Consider the following 23,851-nt stretch of genomic DNA (forward strand, 5'->3'; position numbering starts at 1 on the left):
GCTTTGCTGTCCTATAGCACCAAAGATCATAGAACATCTATCACAAGTCAGTGATCTTATGGACTCTATAGATACAAACAGAAACAGAACTCTTCATCCTTCAGATGTTGACACACTCCCTCTTCTTCATTGTTCCTCTTGATGAGCTGATTTGCATCTAATCAGTAACTAAGGAGGGCTCAGACTGGGAGAGAGGAGAAACCTTTGAAGCAATAAAAGTACAAAACAGAGCATTAATATCAAATAGCTCCTTAATGAGATCCATCTGGTGTGGTTCAGGTTTATAATGTGACATCACTGTGAGAGTGAGGAAGACTTCTGTCCATCGCTATCACTAACAATGATGAAGGTCATGCTGAGGGGGAGGAGTTTGTTTGTAATGATGTAAATACTTTGTGTTTTCACTGTGGATCAAAGCTCAGAGCGCTTTGATAGAATGCTGTGTGATTCTCTTTCCTGCATGTCTTCATGTTATCATGGAGCTTCTGTGCTCCTGGGCTCTCGGCCCTCTGTTGGGTTTTCATGCAGGTTGTTAGTGAGGCTGTGGAGGCGTGACCTCTGGACTGAGTAGGCTACACACCGCACACACACACACACACACACACACACACACACACACAGTTATATAACGGGCACAGGTGCACTTTGTTCTGATAGAAAGCCGGAGTGTGTGGAAACAGCCAGATTAAACTGGAGGAGGAAACATGACACACACACACACACACACACACGGACACATGATGAGACTCAAACACATATAGAAGGATCACATAAGATATACACTGATAAAGTATAATGTATCAATAATTAATCATTAATGCAGCTATGATGAATAATGAAGCAGCCTGTGTTAGCTTCAGCAAACTGCAGGTGAACCTATGAAGATAAACAGCTGTTAGTGACCCACTTTGCCCCCCAGAGAGACACACACACACACACAGACACAGACACACACACACACGCACACACACATAAACACACACACACACACAGACAGACACACGCACACACACACACACACACACAGTACGTTATCTGGGCCTGCGCATTAAGGTGTTCGTACAGGGGGTTTATTATTTCCTGAGTTTAATCTCTCGGGACCCATCAGGCTCAGCTCCAACCTCGTTGTCGAGTCAGACAGACAGACCCCTCCACCTCTTCTCCGGACACACAGACATGTTCCCTAGATATAAGACTTTATCCCGGTAAACACCGTCAGCGCAGCACACGGCCATGACAGCCTGACAGGCTAAGCTCAGGGACGTATAGCTGCATATAGTTAGGCTCCTCCCCATGGTTCCCCCCGGGTTCTCCTGCGCGTGAAAGTTTGGGACACTTTGATTGACAGTTAAAGCTGTAAACACTCCAGGGCAACATGGCGGAGGAGCAGCAGTATGAGAGCATCGTGATCGGAGCGGGAGTGCAAGGCTCCTTCACCGCGTACCAGCTGGCGAAGAGGGGGAGGAAGACTCTTCTCCTGGAGCAGGTCTGAGCAGAACCACAACCACTGCGACCACCAACACACACACACACACACACACGCACACACACACACACACACACACACACACTGGTCTAGAGTGTCTAATAATCCAAAAATATTTTGTCTGTGTTATTTTTGTTATTCTGCATTCTAAAGAATTAAAGTTTTATTCATCAGAATTGGAGAATTTTGCAACAATCTCAATCAATACGTTTGTCATTTTCAAATATATATTTACAGGATTTTAAATATAAGTTGTGCCATTTTGATAGAGTGGAGAAACATCTCGGATCAATCTAAAGCATTATTATTATGATGATGACGTCATATTCCCGGGAGGAACGTTTCCTGTCCCGTTAGCTAACGGACTCGCGGCTTTTCGTATCCGCTTGGGCGCGCGGGCCCACGGGGGTTCGAGTGACGTATGCTCGGTCATCGTTGGGCTCGCGCGAGGCTCAGCGCGCTGAGTGAATCAGGTTCTCCTCTGATAATAATAATAATAATATGGAGACTGAGAAAGCTCTAATGCTGGGACGGGAAACTCATTAGAGGAGCTCAGAGGGAATAAACCTCTGCATTACATTACATTACGATCATTTGGCAGACGCTTTTATCCAAAGCGACTTACATTACATTACCCTTCGCAGAGGGGGGAGCAATTGAGGGTTAGGTGCCTTGCTCAGGGGCACCTCGGCAGGGACTCGAAGCTCTACCCACTGAGCTATGCTCCATGATACCACAGACAATCATTGTCCTGAATGTTGTAGCTCTAGGTTGTAGATGTGAAGTCTTTATTAAATGTCATAATGGACCCAAAGTTTAGTCTTTCTTATTTTACCAATGTGGCATTTCTTCATTTCTCCTTGTTGCTTTAATCTTAAAGTTTGTGTCTATTAAAGTCTCTTAAACACCACAGTGACAGTATAGTGTCATAAAGTGAACACCTGAACATAACAGGCATCATAAAGATGGTTAGTATGGAGGCTGTAGTGTGTGTGTGTGTGTGTGTGTGTGTGTGTGTGTGTGTGTGCCTGTGACCTTTCAACTTACACTTACAAAACCAGTGCAGCAGTTCTTGTGAAACATAAACCCTTCCAGATGTGTATCTGTTGCCTGTATATGTTTATGACATAATGATCTGTGCCAACAGAACATTCCATTCTGGTAGACATTGTTCCACTTCCCCGACACGTAGACTCATAAAGTCTGCCTGGTGTCCTTCCTGAGCTGTGACTCCTCTCTGCCTCTCTGCTGCCTGGTGTGTGTGCTGATGTGGCACATCTGGCCCGTGTGCTGCTGCCTCCTCTTGGCTCCGTCTCCCTGTGTGTGTCCGTGTGTTGTGTTGTTCTCAGTGTTATTCTCTGTGTAACCTTATGGATGTGGGGACTTTATGGAATGTCTCTTCTGTCCACATTATAACACGAGGTCATGGGTTTGATGTCTCTTGTTGTTCCAGCTGCATGTAAACACAGCAGCTCTCTTCTTTATCTTGTTCTGTCTGTATTCTGTGAACTCCCCTGATAAAGGCCTGCAGATCCCTCAGCCTGAAGCCCAAACTGTCCAAGGCGTCTGCTCTGAGTGTGTGGGTGTGTTTGGCACAATCATGTGTGTGTGTGTGTGTGTGTGTGTGTAGCTGTGTGTGTGTGTGTGTGAGAGAGTGTGTGAGAGTGTGTGTGTACTGCTGAGATGTGCTGATGCCAGTCTGCTCGCTCTTTTGGCCAAAGTTTCATCTTCTGCTTCTGTTCTTCTCTGTTTCTCTTCTGTAATGATGTGTCTGTTGTTTCTATTCCAAAATCTAAATTCCTCCATTTGTACCAAGTCCTTGAGTAAAACCCAGCTGTGATGTGTGTGTGTGTGTGTGTCCCCTGCAGTTTGTCCTGCCTCACACTCGAGGGAGCTCACATGGACAGACACGCATCATCCGCAAAGCCTACGAGGACGACTTCTACACCCGGATGATGGAGGAGAGCTATCAGCTGTGGGCTCAGCTGGAGAGGGAGGCCGGGGTCAGGCTGTACAGGTGAGAGAGGCCGGGGTCAGACTGTACAGGTGAGGGAGGCCGGGGTCAGGCTGTACAGGTGAGAGAGGCCGGGGTCAGACTGTACAGGTGAGGGAGGCCGGGGTCAGGGGTCAGACTGTACAGGTGAGAGAGGCCGGGGTCAGACTGTACAGGTGAGGGAGGCCGGGGTCAGACTGTACAGGTGAGGGAGGCCGGGGTCAGGGGTCAGACTGTACAGGTGAGAGAGGCCGGGGTCAGACTGTACAGGTGAGAGAGGCCGGGGTCAGGCTGTACAGGTGAGAGAGGCCGGGGTCAGGCTGTACAGGTGAGGGAGGCCGGGGTCAGGGGTCAGACTGTACAGGTGAGGGAGGCCGGGGTCAGACTGTACAGGTGAGGTAGGCCGGGGTCAGGGGTCAGACTGTACAGGTGAGCAGTGTCACACAGAGAGAAAAGCTTTTAAACTGAACACGACAAAAGCTTTGGCACAACACAGCTCTGTCACATTCAAGGTGCTGCAAACGCACAAGAGCAGCAACACAACTCAGTGTGCTGGAGTCATGAAGGCCTGACTGTCTCATTACCTGCAGCCTGAGTGAGTCACACACACACACACACACACACACAGAGCTGTTTCGTCTCAGTAAACCTCTGATCCTACTTTGTGTTTATAAAGATGACAGTGCCATCAAACCTGAGCAACCTTCAAGCAGCACTCTAAGCTTCCTGCTGGCTCTCCTCCCTCAGCACCGCCGCCTCACGTCACTAACAGGGTGCTGAATTGTAAATGGATTCATTCTGCATGTCTGAGGCTAATAGTTCACGCTCCTGAGCCCCGCCCACATAATGCTCCAGAGAGACCCCGTCTGCACACACAGCTCATGACGGATGGCTCCGGCTCTGAAGGCCACCTGTGTCCTTGGGCCGGCAAACAAAATGTCTGCATCACAATGAGAAATGTTGAGGCGCGGCCAGAGTGGATTTCTGGGGGCGGTGCCTCGTGCGTCTGTCGTTTCTCTGGCTGTTAGACAGATTAGCCTATGGACACGAGGAGCGGGAGCAGAGCTGCAGTCTGTGCCTACACACACGCAACCATCAACTCACCTCCTGCCACCAATCATGCTCTGTGACAGGCTGGAGTAGATGAGGTGTCATATTTATGATCCTACATGACCCTGCCTTCCTCTGTCTCACACACACACACAGACACACACACACACACACACACACACACACACACAGGAGACACAGTCATAAAGCTCAGTGATGAATGGCTGCAGCCGCTGCGTGGCGTTGTCTCTGCCTGGTGGCGGCTGACAGATGTTAGCGCCTTTGGAAAACACTGCTGCCAAAGGGCGAGTGGTCCATCTATCAGGCAGATTACTGAGTGAGACCCTGTGTTTCATGACCTCTCACTGTACGCCTCTATAACTTAGCACTGCAGACGCTGCTCCCCTCTCACTGCACTGGAGCGCTCACATCCATCCTGCACACGCTCTGTCTGGCTCTTCATGGGCTTATGGGGCTTTTTGAAATCCAACTCATGCTGGAAGATTCTCAGAAACCTAACAGAATTTGGTCTGAAAGGATGAAGGTCCACCCTGAAGAAGAGGCTGGCAGCTCCGTGTGTGACGATCCTGTGGTCGACCACAGAGATAGAGAAGGAAGAGTCCAGGGAGTGGAGCTTTAGAAACCCCCCTTATTGTTTCATACTGGATAGAGGAGGGGCTTTGATAGACGCAGGATGTGTGATGATCTCAGCTCCATACTGTGACCTCCATCATCACCCTGGAGTTCATACAGCTGTGTGAGTGTGCAGCACCTCTGAAGCTGCAGCCATGTTCTCTGTCAGAGGAGATGGAGCTGCTGCACCATGAAGGAGCTCAAGCATCAGCGCCCCTCAGTGACTCAGGGTCAGGAGGGAGCAGCAGCTCAGACTCTCACTGCTGCTTCAGTCCCAACACTCAAAAAGTGGAAAATAAAACCACATCACAACGTTCAACCCTGTGGAAGTGATTTGACGACACACACACACTGCCTGCACTCACAGCTTTGATTCATCACACCCTCTGACGTGCCTCACACACTCTGTCACCCATGTTGACCTCAGTCACCTCAGCACATCACAGCAGGAGGCTTGAGTTCATTTAGATCAGAGCAGAATCCACAGTGTGTTTATGTTCAATCCTCCACATTCTCCAGCCAATCAGTCTCCTTCTCTCTATCAGCTAGGAGTGATCAATCATTGTTTCAGCCTTTTGATGTTTCCCCACTCTTCTTCTTCATGAGATATTACACAAAGGAGACTTAATCTGGTCTGCATGTCATGATCCCATCTTAACTGTATTAATAACTCAGACTCGGTGAGGAGTTCCATCCCTGTGACATGAAACCATGGTTACTCTCCTGCAGCAGCTCACAGGCTGCCTGCCTCCATAACTCCGGCTCTTTGCTGTCCTTTGTCAGGTTTAATACTTTATTCAAGGTGCCAAGGGAGGAGGGGGGGGCAGGGTGATGTGAAACCTTGGTGATGGAGACCCTGAGCTGCCGACGCCCCGCTGCATGCAGGGAAAACAATTAACCAACAGCTTCATCCAAACCTCTACAGGCCGTTTATATGATCAAGCATGACAGACACTGAGGTCCAAACATGTCTCTGACACGTGTATAAGCAGTTTAAACCTCTACACTCACATGTGGAGCTCTGTTTGTCTTTGTCTCCATGTAATCAATCACAGAGACACAAAGCAGCTACTCAGAGGTTAAACTGAAGCAGCAGTGATTCTGGAGATTTCTGTGGAATTGCACAGACTTGGTTTATAGTGTTTATGTAAGTTAGGGCCTTCGCTCCTCATTTACCAGGAAGTGATCGTAGCAGAAATCCATTACAATCCATTTATTTCAGGGTGAACTTCTCTCTGAGGCAGTGAACATATTAGTCTTTAAGTTAGCATGTAGAGAGACATGTAGAGTCTTTTCCACACACGTGTCCTGGACTGTGTCGTGACTCTGTGAGGCTCCACTCTGCAGACTGAGGCTCCATGCAGGCCTGCTGTGACTCCACACGCTGCCACAAATGCTCCATCTTAAAGAAAAACCTAATGTGGAGGTCATGTCTGTGGGATGGAGACCGGACCTCCTCTGACACCTCAGCACGCCGTGTGAAGTGGGCAGGACTTCCTGTTTGGAAAGAATAATGGAGAGATGAAGTAATGTGTTGTGTAATGACTCTCCTGTATGTCGATGTCCCCCTGGCAGACAGACAGGCATGCTGGTGCTGGGACCTAGGGACAGTCAGGCTTACCAGAGGACCAAGGACACTCTGCAGAGGAACCAGGTCCCCACAGTGATCCTGACGCCTGAAGACTTCAGCCAGCACATCCCCCACGTCAACCTGACCCCTGGAGACGGAGCGCTGGTGGACACCACCGCTGGAGTGCTCTATGCTGACAGAGCACTCCGAGCTGTGCAGGTACAGAGCAACCGACACACACACCAGAGCAGAGCAGAGCAGAGCAGAGCAGAGCAGAGCAGCAGCTGCCCTGTAGAGTAACCAAGCATGAGAGCAGCAGATAAACTTCAGTCTGTCCTGACCCTCACGTGTCCAGCTGACCTAACGTCACCCTGCTGACACACACAAGCTCCTCAGCCTGGAAAGCCACCACAGATAATCAATAGCTCAATGATCAATCATAATATGGCAGCAGGCTCCATGTGTGGGAGGAGTCTGGGTGGCAGCAAACTGGGACTGAAGCCAAAAACAAACCTGTCCTGGTGCTAAGGTCACGGATCAGGATCAGACTGGACAAGCAGAGAGGCTCAGGGGGTGGAGCTACCAGGGGGCGGAGCTACCAGGGACCGGAGCCACCAGGGGCGGAGCTATAAGGGGGTGGAGCTATCAGGGGGTCATTTCCTCGAGCAACAAAGTGAAGAAGTGGAGGAGAAGACCAGGGAAGATGTTCAGTCAGCACACGCACACACACACACACACACACACACGCGCACACACACACACACGCACGCACGCACGCACGCACGCACGCACACACACACACACACACACACACACACACACACACACACACACACACACAGAGGATAATGGGTCATGTAAAGTTAATGGCTTGTGCAGTTTGTTTGTACTGTAGTTGTATCTTATATAAATGGAATCTAACATTAGATTGCGTTTTTTTTCCACAGTAACATTTAAAGGTCAAAACACAAACATTAGAAAGGAAGACATTAAGTCCTATAGAATAGAGCAGCAGTCTTGAATGATGTCATTATGTTCAGATATGATGTCATTTCCTCTCATAAGCATAGATTTAAAGCATCACACTGTGATTTTACAACTTAAACATGAGTCCGTCTGGTTCAAGTCCACAGAACAACACAAACACACCAAGCAATGAAAGACTAAAGAAGCTAAACATTTACAGATTCCTTCTCAAACCTGAACAGAGCGGAGAGAAGAGAAGGAGGCTGAGAACACTCAGATATGGAGAATCCAACATTTCTCATTGTTTCATTCTCTTAACCTAATAATAGCTGGGAGCAGGAAGGAGTCTGAGCCATAAATCCCCATCACTGGCCTGCCTGTGTGGGGCTCGGAGGAGGCGGTGGAGGAGAACACACACACACACACACACACACACTCTCCCTCTGAGCACGCCTCTGTTATTCCAGCATGGTGCAGTTCTCATCTGACTGCACAGATTGTTGAGGCCTTTGTCTGGAGCGGTAGTTTGTTATGAATGAGAGTTTGCAGTGACGTGTGTTCACTTTAATGTGCCGTCTCCATGGCGCTCCTGTTGCTCTGTCAGCTCTGCCTTCATCTTCCTCTCTCTCTTTGTGCAGCTGCAGACGGATGAGAGATGTGAGGACGCAAAGAAATCAAGCTCCGCCGCTGTGGTTTCTCCAGGCGGAGCTTCAGGTCACTTTATGGCGCCCATTTCTATTGGATCGCTGCCAAATAAAGATGCATTTAAAACACTTCCATTTACAATTACATGCAGCTGCAGAATGAATGGACATTTGGCAATTCTGTAATGTGCAGACACGCTGACCCACCGCACGCAGCAAAGCCCCGCCTCCTCCTCCTCCTCCTCCTCCTCCTCCTCCTCCTCCTCTTCCTCAGCAGAGATGATATTGTCTTTCCTCCTCTCCCTTTATTAAACTTCCAGGGGCAGTTCCAGAAGTTGGGCGGAGTAATAAAGGATGGACAGAAGGTCACAGACATCGAGTCTGGAGCCACGGTGACCGTCTGCACCTGCACAGGTGTTTACAGAGCCCAGAGCCTGGTGCTCACAGCTGGACCCTGGACCAACACCCTGCTGGCCCACACAGGCCTGCACATCCCACTGCAGGTAGGAAGGCCCCCTGCTGGCCCACATGTGCTACTACATCAGAGACCTTCATGATCCTGGACCCCCACATTAGGATCCATGTGTTTACATCAAATATGAGCTGATCTGGACTTTTAAGAGGAAACTGCCTGCCTCCTAAATGAATCTAAACTTGATAAAAGCATCAAAGGATCTACAGCACTGAACTGCTCAAGGTCACGTGAGCTCAGTGTAGATCTGCTCTAGCTCTATAGCTCTATAGCTCTACAGCTCTACAGCTCTGTAGCTCCATAGTGATGAGTCAACTCTACTACTTTCTGATTCTATATTCTATATTTTATATTTTGATAGTCTCCCAGTTGCATCATTCCCAAACAGAGAGCAGATCAAGCAGGAACCAGAGCGGCAGCAGCAGCAGCAGAGCAGCAGCAGCTCCTCTCTATATTTAAACAGAATGCAGCTCCAGGTCTGAGTCAGCAGAGCAGCAGCGTCTCCCAGCCTGAAAAGAGAAGCTGATGGGAAAACAAGCAGACAGCTGTTAAGAGTGGAGAATTGGAGTTAGTATTGGAATTGCATTATTCAGGCTCGCAGCAGGCCGGGGGGGCTGGGGGGGGGGGGCGCCACGGCTGAGCGAGCGGCTAGAAAGACGCACGCTCCCAGCTCATTGGCTCGCTGGAGCGCCGCCGTCTGAATCTTTATGGACCCTGGAAATGAGCGCACGAGCGGTTAGTTCATTACACACAGAGCTCCTGAACAATGTGTCCTTATTACCGCCGCTCGCCCCTGGATGTCATTTGTACGACGCTGTGTACATTTCATTAAATCCTCATTCTCACCTCGGCACAGAGGAGCCACTTTTGTAATTGCATTTCTATTAAACAGATAAATGGAGGAGGAGCTGATCTGTGTCCATGTTTGTGTTTGAAGGTTCAGGCTCTATTGATCCTGACAGCTGAGGGAGAAGCTTCATCATCCTGAGGGTTAAAGAGTGCAGTATTGATCATATCTGTAATAAATATCAAATGATGAATCTGCATGACATCATCACATCAGAGGAGTTCACACTTAACAAGGAGCTAGGAGAGAGGAGAGGAGAGGAGAGGTGAGGAGAGGATCTGTGTGAGCCCCAGAGGAAGGTCAGTTATATATGAGTGATTCAATCAGCAGAACCCCTTCTCCCCTGATGATGAACCGATCCTCCCTGAGCCTCCTCTCCCTCTGTGGAGTCGTTAAGTGCTTCCTGTTTCCTCTCCTGCAGCTCCTGATTTCTGGCTCCATTAATTGTAAAGCTCAACAATGAAAACAATCTCAGCATGTAGTTCATCCCAGCGTGTTTGTCTTGTTACGTGTAATGAGCCGAGTCGCTTTAATGTCCACTAAAGGGAGTTTAGACTTAAAAGGGTTCGTGAAGATGGAATCATCTGGGGGGAAATTACATCCAAACTCGCTCACTGGGGTTGTTTGTTTGTAGATTTGAGGACTTTCACTTTGCCAGGACGTCACATCATGTCCACCTGAGGTTCCATGTCAAACCCACACACATTCACAGCACCTACCTAAGTTGATAACTTCATGTAGAGTAACTTTGAGGGGTTTCTCCACATCGTATAGTGTTCTGTGGTTCTATAAGGCTTCTATAGACTATGGGTCCACTCCTATGGCCTGTGTTTCTCCTTAAGGGCATTAAAACTCCACAAACTTAGCCTAGCTGCCCTGTCATGTCTCTGAACTCTCCACTTGTCCTTTGCCTCCCTCACTGTAGGTGTTGAGGATCAACGTGTGCTACTGGAAGGAGAAGGTCCCTGGATCGTATGACGTGAGCGGACGCTTCCCCTGCTTCATCCAGCTGTCCAGCAAAGACTCTGTGGAGCACGTCTACGGCCTCCCGTCCAACGAGTACCCGGGCCTGATGAAGGTGTGTGACAGTCTGATCCTACACACACACACACACACAGGGACAGATCTGGACTCAACACAGACTTTATAAATCCAGACTTCATTGAAACACCGTCTCTGCTGTCTCACTGTCGTATTGGTTGTGTTGTGTGGTTGTGTGGTTGTGTTGTTGTGTTGTTGTGTTGTTGTGTGGTTGTGTTGTGTGGTTGTGTTGTGTGGTTGTGTTGGTTGTGTTATGTGGTTGTGTTGTTGTGTTGGTTGTGTTATGTGGTTGTGTTGTGTGGTTGTGTTGTTGTGTGGTTGTATTGTGTTGTTGTGATGGTTGTGTTATGTGGTTGTGTTGTTGTGTTGGTTGTGTTATGTGGTTGTGTGGTTTTGTTGTTGTGTTATGTGGTTGTGTGGTTTTGTTGTTGTGTTATGTGGTTGTGTTGTTGTGTTGGTTGTGTTATGTGGTTGTGTTGTTGTGTGGTTGTGTGATTGTGTTGTGTGGTTGTGTTGTTGTGTTGTTGTGTGGTCGTGTTGGTTGTGTTGTGTGGTTGTGTTGTTGTGTAGTGGCAGCCAGCAGGAGCTCACAGTCTAACAGGAGAACACATGCAGGGAAGGACAGATGGTGATGTCACTTTGAATTTATTCTGTATGAAACGTTCACCGGTCTGACTGAAGGTCCAATATTCAGACCGTCTGACTCAGAGCCTGGAGTGAGGGAGAGGAGGAGGAAGCAGAGGAGACTTTGAGTTAGAAAGTGGAGATTTGTCTGAATGTTTTCTGATTCTTAACAGGAACTGAAAAAGCTCCTTTTATCTCAAAGTCCTCTCTCTGTGTGTGCGTGTGTGTGTGTGTGTGTGTGTGTGTGTGTGTGTGTCTCAGATCTGACTGCAGAGGCTCATCAAAGTCTCTCATCTTCCTCTTCTCCTCATCACCTCTACAGATGTCTCAAAGTCACGATGTCGCCCTTTAAATGAAAATGTTTCCAAACGCCTCCTGTTTAAACTCCAACATAGTGACTCCCAGCATCATAAACATCTGGATGTGTCTGTGTCAGCTACGATCACAACAGGAAGTTCTGAGCAGCGTCTGTCTTCTGTGCGTCCAGGTTTGCTACCACACGGGCAGTGAGACAGACCCGGACAACAGGGACAGACAGACAGACAGGTCCGACATCGACACGGTCCGCCGCTACATCACTCGCTGTTTCCCGGGCCTGATCCCCGAGCCGGCGGTGGTGGAGAGCTGCATGTACACGGTCAGTACCGGCGTCTGTGGCACCTCAGGTTGAGCCTCCCTCACGCAGCTGAGTGGCTGCTGTCCAAACACACAACACACAACACACAACACACAACACACGGGCTCATCAGGCCAAATATGGAGATCTGCACAAACAGAAAATGATCCTGACAGGTTAAAGGTCGGGAGAAACAAAGGAGACGTCCTCATATGAGGACGTCTCCTTTGTTTCTCCCCGACCTTTAACCTGTCGTCCTCATGTCGGGACATTTAGCAGATAGCAGACAGAAATGAACTCTTTACTCTTCACTGTGTCGATACATTTGACCCTTTGTTGTGTTTGATAATTATTAGGTCCCAAAGAGACAGGAAGATTTAAAAATACATACAAAATAAATGTCTGGGTCTCAGGAGGAAATAAACATTTTTAGTCTCATTCTTATTTGAATTCCAGAAAATATCAATCAAGTGGGTGTTATTTGTGTTTGGTTTGTTCTTTTAGATGTGAATCAGATTAAATTCATCTTATCAGGATCACACAAACATTTATTTACATCTATTCTATGTGTGTGTGTGTGTGTGTGTGTGTGTGTGTGTGTGTGTGTGTGTGTGTGTGTGTGCAGTCACCTGTCCTTCAGATCTTATAAACACAAATCCCTTCACATGTGTAGATGTTAGTGTTCCCCTGAGGATGATCCCTGAGAGTTTGGTCCCTACATGTTCTCCTCACATGTCAACATGAGAACACCAACACGTGTCCTCATGTTGGTCCCCAGAAGATGAACCCATGACTCAGGCTGTTCATGTTCTCCAGAGGTTGAACCCTTTCTATGAGCTGCCCTCCGGGACCAACATTGCACACACACACACAGTTCCAGACTCTGAGGCGGCACGCTGGCATGAAAGTGCAGGCATGTTGTCAAGGAGACGAGCCTGTTTGATTCCTGCCCTCCCCCGGGTCTCAGCTTCAGTCTGAGCCTGGTTCAGCTTCTGAAAAGAGAAGAATCAGTCAGTATAGTGTCGACTGTTTGATCCAAACCTGAACTCAACCAAACAACCACGCAAACAAACACACAAACAAACAACCACACAAACAAACAAACACACAAACAAACAAACAAACAAACACAGCCCTGGACTCCAACATGACCTGTGTGAGGCAACATGAAGGCTCATCATCATCTGAGGAAGATAAACTGACTTCACAGCAGCTCACCTTATGGCTCCAAGCATTCACAGGTGTGTGTGTGTGTGTGTGTGTGTGTGTGTGTGTGTGTTGTCATTCTGCCCTCTGGCAGCACAGCGAGCAGCTTTTATCACATCACACACTGAAGCTCCAGGAAACATCATTTGTGTGTCCTTGTCCAATGCCACTGAATCCAAACGTCACGGCTCCTCCTCACTCAACCACCAGTGTTTGTTCAAACATCTGTGAGTCTCAGAAGAGGACGGAATTAGACAAGCGCCTTTATTTAACACATTCTATCTCCAGCCTTTCACTCAGTGTGAGGACAACAATGGGATTCACTCACTCAAAGGCCACATGGCTACAAAGGAGAGAGTGTGTGTGTGTGTGTGTGTGTGTGTCTTTGTCAAATGGATTCAAGGACAATCTGCTCTGCTCCCTTCACAAAGCATGTCCCTATGTAGTGGAGGAGGAGGAAGAGGAGCACTGAGACCTTCAGAAACTCCAAGATCTCTGCTGAGCACTTTAGACGTATTTGAACGACTCACAATGAGTTCAGACCGAATCAGCGTCTAAAGGCTGAACTCTATAAAGTCTATAAAGACTGAAGGTCAACCGCAGCTCTGTTCTGCTCTGTATCCTCTCAGCTTCATCCTGGTGTCTCACATCTTCCTGGTTCTTCTCCTGCAGGTCACTCCAGACCGTCACTTTGTTCTGGACCGCCACCCCGACCACAGCAATATCGTGATCGGAGCAGGATTCTCAGGTACAAACAAAACTAAATCTGTGTGTAAGGATAAAGGTCAGCTTTACCTCCAGCTGGGTCCCCCCCCCCACACACACACACACACACACACACGTCCATCATGCAGAGAGAGAGAGAGACGCACAGAGAGGCACAGCAACAACACAAACTCACACAGCAAGCTAGGCCCCACTGACCAGGCTGCACACACAAAGGTCAAAGGTCGGCTCTGCCTGTCGTGGCGTAAAGATCACATCGGGAGTCTTCACAGCTGCAGGTCTTCAGGTTGATCCTCTCCTTTGACTCAGGAGCTGGCCCCTTATATGATGTGCTACAGTGTGTGGTAGTTCATTTAGATGCTATAGACTCAGGTTCTCTGAATGCATCCTGGTTCTTTACCCCTCATGGCGACAACAGGAAGTGCGCCCTGATCCGTGTGCCTCTCCTCTCCTCCTTTGATCACAGAAACATTTGTCTCCATTTCTTTGCTGCAGAGTTAAATAAGAAGATAACAAAGTTCAGGCTCAGATAAAAGAAGCTGAGGATTAAAGAGAAGGTCAGCAGACTCATGAATGACTGAGCTGAGTGAAGAGGAGACACATTCAGAGGAAGATGAAGATGAGGGGACATTTTGACTTTGGTTATAAAGACAAAGTATAAAGCAGAAAAGAAGATCCTGTCTGACCTCCTGATTCTTCTGTGGATCTGTGTGTGTGTGTGTGTGTGTGTGACCTCCACAGCTACACACACACACAGGTCTGCACTCACATCTGTGTCAATGATGTCGGCTCCAAACAGGAAGCTTGACTTTGTAACGCTCCATGTTTGAAGTTCAACCTGCTGACCTTTCATGACCTTGAAGTCACCACAGACTGGTGTCGTCTCTCTGAGCCGCCTTCACCGCTGACTGATCTGATAAAGATAATGACCAAACAAGTAAACAACAACACAGACGTGTGTGTGTGTGTGTGTGTGTGTGTGTGTGTGTGTGTGTGTGTGTGTGTGTGTGTGTGTGTGTGTGTGTGTGTGTCTTCAGAAAGGACCAGTAAATGAAAATGTCACAAGACAAAGAGCAGAAAGTTCAGAGTCTGGCAGCTCGGACACCGGAGGAGAGCAGATGAGCTGTGACACACACACAGACACACACACACACACACACACACACACACGGCACTATGCTCCAGATGAACAGGAAGAAAGCTCTGGAGGGATTCAGACAAAGAGCTCACGATTGGTGTGTGTGTGTGTGTGTGTGTGTGTGTGTGTGTGTGTTTGTGTCATTCTTTTCATTCCAGAAAGAGAGTGATAGAGAAAGAAAGAAAGATAGAGAAGATAGAGACACACAGAGAGGCACAGCAACAACAGAGTACAGGTGTAAACAGGACTAAAGATATTAATGCAGATAGCAGGACAGGGTCTTCATCAGTACAGGACAGGGTCTTCATCAGTACAGGACAGGGATCCACAAGAACCTGAGAGACCTGAGAGAAGACTGCATGATGCATTCAGGGACATCAGGAGGTTTGAGCTGCTGTCTTAACTTTAATGAGATGTTATTGTCCAGTGTGAAAGGTGAGACGCTCACATTCATGTTATTCTGTCATTAACCTGGCCCCTGAAGGCACCACCGCCTCTCTCTCTCTCTCTGTGTTACCTTCAGTGTCTCCTGGCACTTTTCCATCTCTGCAGCCGCGTCCTTCACCTAATTAGATCTGTAATTAATATCCTGCATGCAGAGGAGCGAGCGGGCCGGATAACAAGATCCTTTATTACTCTGCTGGGTCACAGAGGTCAACCTCCTGCTGGGCTCTCACACACACACACACACACACACTCACACACACTCACACACACACACACACACACACTCACACACACACACACTCACACACACTCACACACACACACACACACACACACACACACACACACACACACACACACACTCACACACACACACACTCACACACACACACACACACACACACACACTCACACACACACACACACACACACAGAGCTGTTTAGGGCCACAAAGGTAACATTACATTTAACAGGAAGGCCGATGTCTAACATAAAGAAATAAGAGCCGGCACTCAGAGGTGAAGTTAGTTTGATCTGTGTTTGTGTTTAAAGCTTTAAGGAGCTCAGCAACACTCTGAGCTTCTCTGTGTTTGTATTTAGTGTGAGTGTATTAAAGGCACTTTGCCTTCAGACATTCAGTCATAACTTAACTGCAGTCTGCAGCCACAGAGACTAACAGGAAATATAAAGCCTGAATAAACAGAGAACTTTGTGGAGTTCTCCCCAGTGGAGGACAGACAGGACTGGACTTCAGCTGAAACACTGGGATCCTTTAAGGACCACATATTCAAAGGAAATGTTCCCGTCCTCACATAAAGACGATGGAACCCCAGAGGACACAGAGACGTCAGGCAGAGACGACAGGCCGAGACTCCAGCAGGGCAGCAGACTGACAGGCGGGGAACCCAAGTGTGTTCCTGAGCTGAACAGGGTTTTAATGTGAGGTTCAACTGTGAAGGAGGAAGCAGAGAACTCATGAGAGAACCTGAAGGTCACCAGAGGAGCCCTCAGCAAACATCTGGAGCCAGAGATGCAGCTGTAAGTCAGCTGACTGAAGTGTGTCAACATCATGACATCACTCATATCTGCAGAACAGAGGAATCGTCTGCACGCTCTTTGAGTTCACAGCATTGATCCATGCTCATGAAGGAAGTGTGATAAACATCTGTGTGTTCTAATCAGACAGGAAGTGGCTGTGGCGTATAGGAGAAGTTCCCTCAGCTTCAGAACGCTGCCTTCCTCCTTCACTACACACATTTGTCATCAAAGGCCAACACAAGCGCTTTAAAGCGAGTACTGGGGTTACCATGGTTACAGTGTCCCCCTGTGAGCCGGGCCGGTCTATTGAGGTTTTTCCATTCTGTGATGAGATGAAAACACACGTGGACACAAACCGTCAGAGCTTTTACACTTCAAAGGCCGGCCGGATCCACAGGAGCTGAGACCTTTGTGCTGCAGGCCTGCGTCCAGCGTGACGCTCAACATCTGCCTCTCTGGCCTCAGCAACAAGCACACACACACACACACACACACACACACACACACACACACTCTCTCTCATTCAGCCATGACACAAACAACAACAACAACAGGACCAAGCTGCCTTCATTCAGCTCTCTGTCTCCAGATGTTCACTGATGCCTCTGCTCCTCTTCTATTTCACTCATATGAGGTTCAATCAGACACAATGTGTGAGTCAGACAAAGAAGCAGGACAGCTCAGCTTCTTACAGGATGATGATCAGAAGGTGCAGGGCCATTATGACTCAGACTCAGCTGACAGGTTAGATGCTGCTGCTGACTGTAATGACTTTTCTTCTGCAGGTCACGGCTTCAAGTTTGGCCCGTTGGTGGGAAAGCTGCTGTGTGAGCTCAGCCAGGGAGACCTGCCCTCCTACGACCTCTCACCTTTCAGGATCACACGCTTCCAGGCTAAGTCTAAGTCGTCCTTGTAAAAGCTCCGGGCTGCGGATGAAACATTAATGGAACATCAAAGGAGCTGAAGAAGGAAATTGAAGGCTGCGACCAATAAATCCAGACGCTTCCTGCTTGTGTTTGTTTGTGGCTCAGGTTGTTCAGACTGAGGACAGAGAGAGGAAAGCTCTTAGGCCACAGAGACCAGTTTGGTGATCTGAGTGCTCAAAAAGAAAGAATCCATTAGAGAGGGATGAAGTATTAACATGTGTGTAACTCCACACACTGCCTCTGTGTGTGTGTGTGTGTGTGTGTGTGTGAGGCGTCCTTATCAGCGGTTGAACATGTGTGAAAGCTATCTGGATGATTCCTGTCACCAGAGCAGCACAGAGCGGCCCATGGAGCGACATCGCTGGCATATCAAGTGCTGCTTTCTATTCATTGTTTTGTTTGGTTTGTGCACGGTTCACAGTGATGTCATCCCCAGAGCTTCACCACAACAATATAGGAAAAGGAAATGCACAGGTTCTGATGAGAGGAGGAGCAGAGAGAGAGAGAGAGAGAGAGCGGCTCAGAGAAGTGAACCTTCTCATGTCTGAGCAGAATCATCCAACATCAACACAACTAGACTCCACATCATCACGCTGTCGTCAACTCAGCCATTTGTAACAAACGGTAATAAAGCAAACCTATAATCTGACTGGCTTGTATGATTTCCCGCCTCGCTGCGTCTCCCATTGTCGCCTTCCCGGCGTCGGCCATTTTGCCAACAAGCTCCACAGTTAAAAAGACATCAGCCGCTGAGCCGTTAGCGGCGGCGGCGGCGGCGCTGCCAGCTGCACGCTCAGACTTCAGCGGTGGCCCGGTGCCTGGATCCATTTCCCTCTGTACTGTTCAACATTTTAATCACTAATCAGACGTCCCGTTACAAAGCGCGCCAGCCAAGGCCATCAGAGGAAATGGGAAAATTATGCAGTGAAACAGTGGAGATCAGTGAGCCGTTAGCTCCCCCGACTCTAAGTGACTTCAGATGGATAGCAAAGGGCCATTATGCAAATGAGAGGAATTACAAGTATATTAAATATGCAAATGTTATATTCAGCCAACGATGATCATTAACTAAAGGAAAGAGAAACACCTCTGAAACGTTCTGCATCATCTCAGCGCACAAACACAAAGACCTCTCTGCTCCGGACCAGAGTTCATATCTCAGCTGTCAGACATGTTTTTGTGTTTGTTGCCGTGGCAGCAGCTGCAGCTCAGGCTGATGATCACCTGTGGACCGCTTGGCCTTTCGCCTGGACAAAGACCCAAATCTGAATGTAAGCATGGGGGGGGGGGGGCTGATCCACATATTGATCCAAATCAATAGAGTTTGATCTATCAGATATCTTATAGCACCTACTTGTATCTGAGGCTGATTGAGCAGGCGTGTCAGGTTTAACACAATGATGGATTTGGATCCAGAACACGATGATGCAGGATCATGGTACAAAGAATTCTATGGATTCATCTCAAATTAAGTTTAAAAGGTCCTGACAGTACGAGTCTGGACTGACTGGAGGTGAGAGCTCTGTGAAAACAACCAGACTGAGAGGAGGGGAGGAGGGGAGAGGAGAGGAGAGGAGAGGAGAGGAGGCTGTGGGTGATGATCGGCTCCAGACTGATCAAACAACAAGCTGATCTATTGATCTACTAATTGATGGAGCACCAGGGAGGACGAGATACACGGGGTTAACATGTTTACATGTGTGATTATCCAACAGCAAACAGAACACAAAACACCCAGAGGAAGAGGATGAAGGTCAGAGTGAGGACATCTGGACACAGCAGCTTCACCTCATGTTTACACATCAGAAAGTCTCAATGATACTAAATAATACTTTATAATCTGAAGACAAATATAACTAAGGATCCATGAAGTGTTCCTCTCTAACCAAAGTCATGATACAAACATTGTTACACTTCAGACTAAAGTCCCTCAGTGATGACATCATGGCTCTCAGCTGGATCCTCTGACCCTCTAAGCAGGTCACGACCTCTAAGTTGCTGCTTCTTCTCTTTCTTATCCTTTCTGTGCCTCCAGAGTAAAGAGTTCAGTTTGACCTGCAGCTCTCCTTAGTGAGGGAAAGTGCAGTGTGTGAAGAAGAGGAGAGAGAGAGAGAGAGAGAGAGAGAGAGAGAGAGAGAAAGGTGCTGCAGCTGCAAAGAGAACATCACAGAGGAGTAAGAGAGAGGAGCAGCAGAGTCAAACAGAACCAGAGAGAGGAGAGACCAGGAGGAACATTTACATATGTAAGGCGAGTGCTTTGAGCCTTTGGTTGGTCTCCCCTGATGCCTCAGGTCATAGAGGCTCGGCTTCTTCTTCTTCTGCTGCTCTCCCAGAATCCTCCAGTGTCTGTCCAGCAAATATGGCCGCTTCCTGAGCCATCACTAATCTTTACACCCCACACACACACACACACACACACACACACACACACACACACACACAGGTCCTCACACTCTGCCTCAGCTCTCCGGTCAGAGTGTCTCCTTCATTTCACACCACAGCACAGGAAAGCTCCAGAACATCCTGGTCCTATCAGCCAGTCAGCTGTCATGTGTGTAAAGCTTCACACACATGGGTCATACGTGTGCAGACCTGCACTGTGACTATGGTTACATGATGCTAACTCGCTCCTGTGAGCTTTGAGCTGCAGACGTTCTGGTGCTGAATCCTGTTGAGCTCTGTGGTTTGGTGACTGAATACTTTGTGGGGGTTCTTTTTGTGTTCACCCTCCCTTTCTCATCTCTGATATTATAATCATTTGTAAAAGAGGCCTCCTTGCTCCTCATGAGTGAAAACATAGTGTGTACATTGTGCTGGTGTTGTGTTTACTGCATAGAAGGCAGAGATGTAAATGTACACACAGATATGAATAACTTTGACCTCTGGTGTGGAGGTGTGAGGTCAGCAGCTCCCAGCCTTCACTCCCACACAGCCTCAGAGCCTCAGAGCCTCAGAGCCTCAGAGCCTTACAGCCTCAGAGCCTCAGAGCCTCACAGCCTCACAGCCTCAGAGCCTCAGAGCGTCACAGCCTCACAGCCTCACAGCCTCACAGCCTCACAGCCTCAGAGCCTCACAGCCTCACAGCCTCACAGCCTCAGAGCCTCAGAGCCTCACAGCCTCACAGCCTCAGAGCCTCAGAGCGTCACAGCCTCACAGCCTCACAGCCTCAGAGCCTCAGAGCCTCACAGCCTCAGAGCCTTACAGCCTCAGAGCCTCAGAGCCTCAGAGCCTCACAGCCTCACAGCCTCAGAGCCTCAGAGCGTCACAGCCTCACAGCCTCACAGCCTCAGAGCCTCAGCGCCTCAGCGCCTCACAGCCTCAGAGCCTCACAGCCTCAGAGCCTCAGAGCCTCACAGCCTCAGAGCCTCGACACCCGTCCAGCACCCACTCCTCCATGCTGATGTACGCTGGAGCGTCTCGGCTGACCTGCACCTCTGTGGGACGGAGCAGAGCTCTGAACCTCAGAGCCAACAGGCCACAAACATCACTCAGTCAAACTAAAGACAGATCTGCTCACTCTGCTTCGTAAGTAAGCAGTGAAGCAAGAAGACATCAATCACAGGCAGTCAACACGAGTAAAGAACTAAGTCCATACATGTACACGTTACATACTATTACTATTTGATGAAACAGTAAAACTATTCAAACAGCCTGTTCTGTTCTATCTGGGGCCCCTGTGCAGCTCTGCCCCCCCCCCCCCTCACAGCAGCGGCCCTGCTGGGCGGTGAGCAGCCGTCCTCTTATTCTTATAGAAAAAGTATCAGCGCCCCCTGCAGAGCGAGTGACAGCTCACAGGAGAGCTCTGCTGTCTGCCTGACACCGGGTCAGAGGCGGTGATACGGACTCAGCCAAAAAACAAGATGGCCTGTCAGCCCAGCAGCCTGAGGGAGAAGACAGGAGCAGGAAGGGTAATGAGCTCTGAGGGGAGGCAGCAGGAGCAAACAGGGGAGACATTGCATGTTTTTGCAGCAGCGTCTTGTCACTCTGTCTCTGGGGAGAAGTTGCTCCCTCCTTCCATCATCTCCTCCGCCCTCCTTCCCTGGCAGCACCGCCGTGCGAGCGAGCGGCTGAGAGCAGCTCCCTCTTTCAGCTCATGCATACTGAACGGCTTCAAGTAGTTTTGATTTAGAAGGCACAAAGGTTGCAGACAGTAATCTGAGATCCACGGCCTGTTTGTGTTTGTGGGGTCGGAACCATTTAGGATTGATTTTTAAAGTAATACAAACAGAAAAGGATGAAGGATGTTTAAGGGAATGAGCTTTAAAAGGTCAGACAGAAGTTATTAACACTCAAGAGTTTTAGAAAATTGCTGCTTCAATGTCGCCTCTGGAACAAAAACACACAGAAAAAGAGGAAAAGAAAAGATTCTGTTTCCAAACTGCAGAGAGAGAGAGAGAGAGAGAGAGAGAGAGAGAGAGAGAGACTCAAACAAACAAAGACATGCAGCTACGGTGAAGCAGAAACTCTAAATTGCTCCCTGGGCTGGCGACCTATCCAGGATTCACCCGTCTCCATGGCGACCTATCCAGGATTCACCCGTCTCCATGGTCTCTTTCCCTGTGACCCCTGAGAGACGCTTCAGCCTTCAGCCTGTGACCCTGAGAGGAGAAGAGGTGATGGAGAAGGAATGAATGGAAAACAAACATCCACAGTGATCTATTCCTCTGTTAAACACAGAATATAAACTAAAACAGCTGAGTGCTGATTGGCTGACAGAGGTGAGCTCAGGTAAACGTTACAGGATATGAAGTTGAATCTACAGTAACATGGATAGATGAAGGTTGTGTGCCGGTCCCATCTGGGTTTGGGTCTTGGTGTTTGTTGATCGTTCCATTTTCAGAGAACAAAGGATTCTAACATTATTATAATAAAATCACAGCAGCTGTCTGATGCTGGCATCAGTATCCATGGTGACGGGGGTTTTCTGTTTCTGCTGGAGAGTGGTGAGTCGGTCCAGTGAAGGGGAAGGACGGTTAGTACCCCCCCATGTCCCCCCCGCCCCACACACACACAGTCTCACCTCACTCTCACTTCCTGACTTCCTGCTGCACAGAACAGAACAGAACATCTCTGAGCCCTAAAGGGGAAACGACGTCCCAATGTCCTCCAGCTGAATATGAAACAAAGAGGACAGATCCAGATCTCTTCTTCTCAACATCACCAGGTTGTGATTTCATGCAGTAATCCACACGTATGTAAAGATCTGCCTGAGCCAGAGGCCTCTGCACTCTGATGAAGGCCAGATCTATTTTAATAGAGGCTCTGCATCTGCTCCTTTAATATTTAATGTCTAGAATGAATCATTGGCACGTGACATCGATCACTTAGCACAAGGCCACTTACAGCCTGAGCGTGTGTGTGTGTGTGTGTGTGTGTGTGTGTGTGTGTGTGTGTGTGTGTGTGTGTGTGGTTGGTTCATTCTTCTGAAGTCCACAGGGAAATGAGATGTTTTTTTGGAAAACTTGAGAAAATAGCGAGGGACCTTGTGTGTAAATGGTTTCATGTCTTCAGTCAGCGTCTCCCTGAGGAGAGCAGAGGAGATCCAGGCTCTCTGTTGTCTCTACACCAAACAGGAAGCAGTGTGATGAAGCTCACATACGTCTTCTCCAACATCTGTCCCACTTCCTCTCAGAGGGCAAAACAGGCGGACGCTGCCTCAGGTCCAGCTCCCCTCTCAGAGATGGAAATGAAGATGGGCTCCGAGAAGGAGAGAGCTGAGAGCTGAGGGCTGAGGGCCAACACAGGCATCAGCTCCTTGGTGAGAGACTCAGAGAAGTTCTCACCTTCACCTGACAGCTGAGAGGAACAGAGGGATGGAACCTTTGACCACATGGAACATCTGGAGAGGTGCAGCTGTGAGTTAAAGCCCTTACTTGTATTTATTCTACCATGTTCCTGGTGACTTATATTTCATGAGCTCACACACTGATGTGTGTTTGTGTCCCACAGTGAAGTGAAGGACAAACTGCAGAGCTCATCCCTCAGATATCAAAATATAAGATTGAATATTGATCAGCAGAGGCAGATTGCATCTCACTTCTCCCCCCGATGTCCTTCAAGGAGACACACACACACACACACACACACACACACACACACACACACACACACACACACACACACACACACACACACACACACACACACACACACACACACACACACACACACACACACACACACAGGATTGATTTGTTTCTATAGTTAAGCAGCTTCAGGTCTCTGCAGGTTGTTTGACAGGTGAACTTCATGTAAACAGTGACAGGCATCAGGATCATGATGTCACCACACACACACACACACCTGGAGATGGCAGAATTCCATCCATGTACTTTAAACATCTTACTCACACTCTCCCTTATTTGCTGCACAGATAAATGAACAGTTTGCATGTAAACAAAGTGAGTGTTGACCCTCATATCACTACA

At 48.5% G+C, this 23,851-nt stretch overlaps 1 protein-coding gene across 1 annotated transcript; it reads left to right on the plus strand.

The window, feature by feature from the left end:
• The first annotated feature begins 1,325 nt into the window (after positions 1–1,325).
• Positions 1,326–17,506, plus strand: pipox (pipecolic acid oxidase). The gene is made up of 8 exons (XM_076167885.1): positions 1,326–1,486; positions 3,355–3,503; positions 6,738–6,951; positions 8,663–8,845; positions 10,587–10,739; positions 11,814–11,963; positions 13,821–13,896; positions 17,283–17,506. Exons 1-8 carry the CDS (start codon positions 1,376–1,378, stop codon positions 17,411–17,413), a joined length of 1,167 nt encoding a protein of 388 aa, XP_076024000.1. The 5' UTR covers positions 1,326–1,375; the 3' UTR covers positions 17,414–17,506.
• The last annotated feature ends 6,345 nt before the right edge of the window (positions 17,507–23,851 follow it).

The sequence above is a fragment of the Genypterus blacodes genome, unplaced genomic scaffold (genome assembly GCF_046128005.1).
Source record: "Genypterus blacodes isolate CSIRO-AG114 ecotype Tasmania unplaced genomic scaffold, CSIRO-AGI_Gbla_v1 ptg000180l_1, whole genome shotgun sequence".
NCBI lineage: Eukaryota > Metazoa > Chordata > Actinopteri > Ophidiiformes > Ophidiidae > Genypterus > Genypterus blacodes.